Source organism: Protobothrops mucrosquamatus, unplaced genomic scaffold (assembly GCF_001527695.2).
Source record: "Protobothrops mucrosquamatus isolate PMUCROS unplaced genomic scaffold, P.Mucros_1.0 scaffold12890, whole genome shotgun sequence".
Lineage (NCBI taxonomy): Eukaryota > Metazoa > Chordata > Lepidosauria > Squamata > Viperidae > Protobothrops > Protobothrops mucrosquamatus.
Window position 1 is genome coordinate 1 of NW_015398665.1, and position 6,877 is coordinate 6,877.

Below are 6,877 nucleotides of genomic sequence, written 5' to 3' on the forward strand. Positions count from 1 at the left end.
CACACACACACACACAGTTGCCTTTTTAATCGAGACATTTATGAATACAAGGTACAGCTGATTTTCTTTGATATTTTAGAATTTATTTTCAAACAACAGTTTGAGAGCTAGTCTTAATATGAATCAGCTTTACTTACTTTGTTCAATTGCATATCAGCAACTTATTATATCATGTATGTCTTCAAACCTCTCATATGACGTGGAAAATCAACCTCTGAACGTGACTTCCAGCTACTTAACACTGATAAACATTTTGTTTTCTCGGTAGGGAAATATTAATTCTCAAATGCTAGCCCAGAGGCAGAGAGAGATACTAAGCCAACATCTGAGACATAGACAGATGCACCAAGTTCAACAACGAACCCTGATGATGCGTGGCCAGAGTATGAATATGACGCCAAGTATGGTGGCCTCTGGGGGAATACCAGCAACCATGAGCAACCCACGGATTCCCCAGACAAACACCCAGCAGTTTCCATTTCCTCCAAATTATGGTATTGGGCATTTTTTTAATTTTTCATCAGATTTTACTGCCTACAAATTTTCAGTTTCTTCTTGGGGTCATCATTTTTGTCTTAAAATTACAAGAAAGACTCTTAGATTAAGCTAGCTCACTGAGAATCTGGAAAATAATAACTACGTAACTTTTATATTTCCCCAAATCTACATAATTTTATAATCCCCTATGTCACATCTTAGGAAAAATAACAGATTTTTTTAAATTCGGAAATTCTTAAATTAAAATCAAAATAAAAAGGTAGATTATCATTTCTTCAGCAAATGATCTCTGTGAAATAGCAACTCTAAAAGTATCCGTGAGTTTGAATGGTTTTTATATGTTGTTTACAGTATTAAGCATTGGATATCAACACCTTGTTTTTATCATAACGTCATTTTCACTTATTTAATAAGATTGTTTGGGTATTAATTGATTTCTCAGTGTATTTTTTTATATAATATATAGGCATCAGCCCCTGGAAGAGGGGTTTCTTTTGGGAAAATTCTTCTTGAGTACAGTCAAATAAACATCTCCAGCAGATGTCACTGTGCTATTGATTACAATGAAGGCAAATTAAAACAGTAAGCAAACTCTGCAGTATAAGTGATAGGAAAGCAACAGTTAGGAACAGTTGAAAGCTTTGTTATTGTCCAGTGAATCCTCTTCAAGTAAATGAATCCATAATGGACCTTTTGTACTACAGCATGTATTCTTAATTGTCCTGTAAACATGATTGAAGTTCCTATTATCTTTTCTAGGAATAAATCAGCAGCCTGATCCAGGCTTCACCGGAGCTACAACTCCACAGAGTCCCCTGATGTCCCCAAGAATGGCTCATACTCAGAATCCTTTGATACAGCAATCTCAGGCCAATCCTGCCTATCAATCCTCTACAGAGATAAATGGATGGGGACAAGGAAATATTGGTGGAAATAGGTACGCTTCAGGATTCAGAATGTATTTTGGCTGCATTTTATAACCTGCTGGTTTGGATTACTGTCACATAACTTCTTTGTACACTCTGTTGTGATCAGAGTTTCATTTGACCAAGAAATAGGTAAAGAGATTCTGGTTAAACGAAAGGATGGATCAGTTGTTGTTATTGGAAGAGATCCTTATGTGCATCCAAGCACACAGTGGTTCTTTGAAGAGTTCAGGAATATTTGAGTCCTGTAAGTGTGTCTTTCTGATTCTGACATGGCCATTGTGCTTTATCCTATACTATAGCATGTTTTCACAACAATCTCCACCACACTTTGGGCAGCAAGCAAATACCAGCATATACAATAACAACATGAATATCAATGTGTCCATGGTGGCCAACAGTGGCGGGTTGAGCAACATGAACCAGATGACAGGGCAGATCAGCATGACCTCTGCAGCCTCTGTGCCTACATCAGGGTTGCCCTCCATGGGTCCCGAGCAGGTGAGAATCTCAGCCTGGCATACTTAAAAAATGGTTTTACTTTTAATATAAAAATATTTTGCTAATGATGTATCATACCGGTTACATTAAAAATATGATTTCAGGAATGGCTCATTCTTGTTATAGATGTACAATATAGTGGATTTTCAAGATATTTATCGCTCCATCGAAGTCACAGATGGGGAACTACAATCCAAGCCCAAATAATAGTTTCTAGAAAGAGCTACTTGTTCTTTTCCTGACTTGGGAGTTAGAAAAGATGATGTCAGAAAGAAAAAAAAGTGGGTGGCAAGCAGGGAACAGAAAGTGAAATGTAGCCCCTTTCTCCACTGAGATGCAAGCTTCATACATTACCCATACTGGGTGAGATTTTAGGACATTATACTCACAAAAATTGGAGGACACTTATGTGACCTGGGCCAGTTGGCTTGGTTAGACTGATTTGTTGAAATTCAAGTTAAGACTAAGAAAATACAGTTTAGTAGCAAAATGAGGATTTGAATCAACCTCTTTCCATCCCTCTGTAGTTAAAAGTATTACATAATCTACTTCTGGCTCTATTTTTTGACTAAATCTATCATCTTAAACTATGTAACTTTAATGTCCTTCTGTGATTATAAATTGTAGTTAAATTAATGATTTTCAGTTTTATTATTGATGCTTTTAGTGTGCTGTAAGCATATTTATTTATTTATTTATTTAGAGAATTTATATGGCCACCCACTCACTCTCAGTGACTCTGGGCAGCTTACAAACAATAAAAAAACCAATATAAAAAGGGATAAACAAACAATAATATCCCATCCCTTGAGCCACTTGATAGGCTTCATCCCACTATGGGTTTTCCAGGCTTGTTGGCAAAACCAGGTCTCTGGGGTCCTGTGAAATAGCGTCTAAGTGTCAAAATATTTTTTTCAAGCCTCTAACAAAGTTATATCTCTATGAAATGTTTTTGAGTCAATTACAATAATAGAATAGAATAGAATAGAATAGAATAGAATAGAATAGAATAATTTATTGACCAAGTGTGCATAAGCTCTCAGTGTACATACAAGTAATAGTGATAATCATGATCATATACAACATGAAAATACATTCATCATAAATTGTGAACTACAACACTTCATTATAAATCATAAGGTGCAACATTTAGTGATAGTCATAGAGTACTAGCTAAGCAAACAACATAAATCATACTAGGGTACAAAAAAAACAATATAAATTGTAAGATACAAGCAGCAAAGTTATAGTCATAAGAAGATAAGGATAGGTAATAGGAAAGATGAAGCGTATCATAGTAATACAGCTTTACTAGTATTTTGACAGTGTTGTAGGGATTAGTTGTTAAGCAGAGTGACGGCATGGGGAAAAAACATGTCCTTGTGTCTAGTCGTTCTGGTGTGCAATGCCCTATAGCGTCGTCTTGAGGGAAGAAGCTGAAATAGTTTATGACCAGGATGTGAAAGGTCTGTAGATATTTTCACAGCCCTCTTTCTTGCTTGTGCAGTATACAGGTCCTCAACGGAAGGCAGGCTGGTAGCAATTGTTTTTTCTGCAGATATAACTATCTGTTGAAGTCTGCGTCTGTCTTGTTTGGTTGCGGTTCTAAACCAGACAGTTATAGAGGTGCAAATGACAGACTCAATCATTCCTTTGTAGAACTGTATCAGCAGCTCCTTGGGCAGTGTGAGCTTTTTGAGTTGGCGCAGGAAGAACATTCTTTGTTGTGCTTTTTTGATTACATTTTTGATGTTAGGTGTCCATTTTAAATCTTGGGATATTATAGAATCCAGAAACTTGAAGGTTTCTACTGTTGATACGGTGTTGTCTAGTATTATAAGAGGTTGTAGAATAGTAGGGTTTCTCTTAAAGTTTACTGTCATTTCTGCAGTTTTGAGTGTGTTCAGTTCAAGATTGTTCCGGCCACACCACAAAGCTAGTTGTTCAACCTCCTGTCTGTATGCCGATTTGTTGTTGTCTTGAATGAGGCCAGTCACTGTTGTATCATCTGCAAACTTCAGTACTTTAACAGAGGGATCTTTTGAGATACAGTTGTTGGTATAGAGAGAGAAGTGAAGAGAGCACACAGCCTGGGAGGGGGGGGGGCTGTGCTAATTGTACAGGTATCTGATGTGATTTTTGTCTAGCTTCACTTGCTGCTTCCTGTCTGTTAGAAAGCTTATGATCCACTTACAGGTGTGATCAGGCACGGCTAGCTGATTTAGTTTAGTGAGAAGAATATCTGGAATGATGGTATTGAATGCCGAACTGAAATCTACAAAAAGGACCCTTGCATAGGTCTTTGGAGATTCAAGATAAAGCACTAGTTTAGTGTACACTCATTTTTCATCTTTTCAATTTAGCTCAGTTTGCTGTATCCCCTTTCAAAATAACAAACTGACAATAGGGTAAGTCAGCAAATTATGCAGTCAGATAATAATAATGTGTTGTAGAAAATAGAAAAAGGTTCCAAGATAGGCATGATACTAAAATGAATTGCTCAACTATTAGTGATAAGATAAGATAAGATAAGATAAGATAAGATAAGATAAGATAAGATAAACGTTATTGTCATGTTTTTACTGTGGGCACCACGGCACACATAAAAAATGAAATTTAGTTGCCCGCTCTCAAAAGTGAAACACATACATGACACACACCTAAACATGCTATGTACAACATATGTATAGACCGACACTCCTACATATACATAACAGATAAAAAGGAAGGAGTATTAGTGAAGTTGGTTGTGATTTGTTAAGTCTTCTGTTTCTGTGACTGAGTTAAACATTGTTCTTTCTCAGGTCAATGATCCTGCTATGAGAGGAGGCAGTCTTTTTCCAAACCAGCTACCTGGAATGGACATGATAAAGCAGGAGGGAGATGCATCACGGGTATGAAGTAATAAATATTCCAACTGTGACACTAACTTAAAGTGGATAACTTTTGGTTGACCTTGGACTTCACTTAAGTTTGTTGAAGGTCCAAGGGCCATAGTTGGCAGCTATTTAAATGGTTAATGGCATGATTTTCTTTATGATTGTCCCTGGAGTTAAGTCTCATTATGCCTGTTCTAGGTCTTTTATGTAATTGCCACTACAAATGGCTGGAAACCGCTGTCCATTTTCAATAGTCATATTTGGAATGAACTAAAAGGTTCTTGTGAACTGATACAGCCCTGAAATGTGAAGTTGTCCATATCTGTTTTAAATTAAGTTCAACTATTTCTTGGATGAAGTGGGGCAAAGAGTTTTGTCAAGAGAACATGCTGGTCATAGCAAAAACTCTTTTCCAACAACTCAAGATATGACTCTACATATGGACATCACCAGATGGTCAATACCGAAAACAGATTATTTACTTTGCAGCCAAAGATGGAGAAGCTCTATACAGTCTGTAAAAACAAGACCTGGGGCCAACTGGCTCAGATCATGAACTTCTTCTTGCAAAATCCAGGCTTAAATTGAAGAAAGTAGGGAAAACCACTACACCATTCAGATATGACCTAAATCACATCCTTTATGAATGTACAGTTGAGATAGTGAATAGATTTAAGCTCATGTAGACAGAGTGCCAGAAGAATATACTTTTTGATGCTTGGTGTTAGAGAAGACTCTTGAGAGTCCCTTTGACTGCAAGGAGATCAAATCAGTCAATCCTAAAGGAAATCAACCCTGACTGTTCTTTGGAAGGATAGATATTGAAGCTGAAGTTCAAATACTTTGGCCACCAAATGAGAAGAGAAGGCTCATGGAAAAGATCCTGATGTTGGGAAAGATTGAAGGCAAAAGGAGAAGGGATAGCAGACAATGAAATGGTTAGATAGGTTCATTGACTGAATGAACATAAATTAGGGCAAACTCCTGGAGACAGTGGCAGACAGGGGGGCCTGGCATGCTATGGTCGATTGGATTATGAAGAGCTGGACTCAACTTAGCGACTGAACAATAACAAAGTTCCTGGATGAAAACAATCTTGGACTGTTCTTTAAGTACTTTGATATATATAAAAGTAAATCTGATACATGCTCAAAAGTTTGACACATGTATACGTTGAAGTCCTAAATGTTTTAGGACTATCTGAAGGGCTGAACCTCCTATTAAAAACCTTTTGGATTCTTAAGATCTGCTGGGAAACTCTCCTAATGATGCTGCTGCTATCAGAAGCCTATTTCTGTTGCATCTTAGGGAGCTCTCCTGCATGACCCCCAAAGCTATGAAATGCAGTTTCTTGGAAATTCAGTTTGCCCCCTATTCGGTGTTTAGATAATGTATTTATTTATTTTTATTATTATGTATTTATTATTCATTTAAAGTGTATAGCCGCCTACTCATAGAGCGGCTTTAGTAGCTAACAAGGTTAAAATAAATCACAATACGAAAACATCATTTATAAGAAAAATTACATAACATTGTGATCAAACATGACACCCGTATATTCACACTACACCAGTTCATGTCAATGTGTCTCAACGTCTAAGGGGAGAACCAGGTCTTCCAGGCAGGGTGGCAGGATTGCAGCCAGTCGATTTTAGGGGATGGGATGCTGTTCCATAAGGCAAACAAGAAAAGACAAATTCTAGGGCCAATCAGATGATACACTTCGATTGATGGATTTTGAATAATACCAGGATTTTTGCAAAAAGGACACATCTTTTTTTCATTAAGCATTTGTTGATTTTAGTATTAATTTTATGCTTCTCGGTTTCCATTCAGTTATGTATTCCATCATCGATTGATGGAGTTTGGAGATAGTTTCTCACTATGTCTTATGTCAGCCTGAAAGCTCTCATTTTTGTTCTGATTATTTGAAGTTAGCAAAAGATAAAAGCGTACGCTTAATTAATTGAATAATTATAAATGCTCTTGCTTTCTTTTACAGAAATATTGCTGACCCTGAAGATTGGCTGTATCTTCAATTGATTGGGCTCCCCATTTTCTGAACTGCTTGCC

At 36.9% G+C, this 6,877-nt stretch overlaps 1 protein-coding gene across 1 annotated transcript; it reads left to right on the forward strand.

Moving 5' to 3' along the window:
- Positions 1-268: 268 nt before the first annotated feature.
- LOC107301455 (nuclear receptor coactivator 2-like) lies at positions 269-6,868 on the forward strand (the record flags this gene model as incomplete). The annotated part of the gene is made up of 5 exons (XM_015830677.1): positions 269-494; positions 1,258-1,435; positions 1,727-1,925; positions 4,730-4,819; positions 6,807-6,868. Coding segments are annotated over 5 exons (705 nt in total), but the record flags the coding sequence as incomplete, so codon positions are not given.
- Positions 6,869-6,877: the final 9 nt, after the last annotated feature.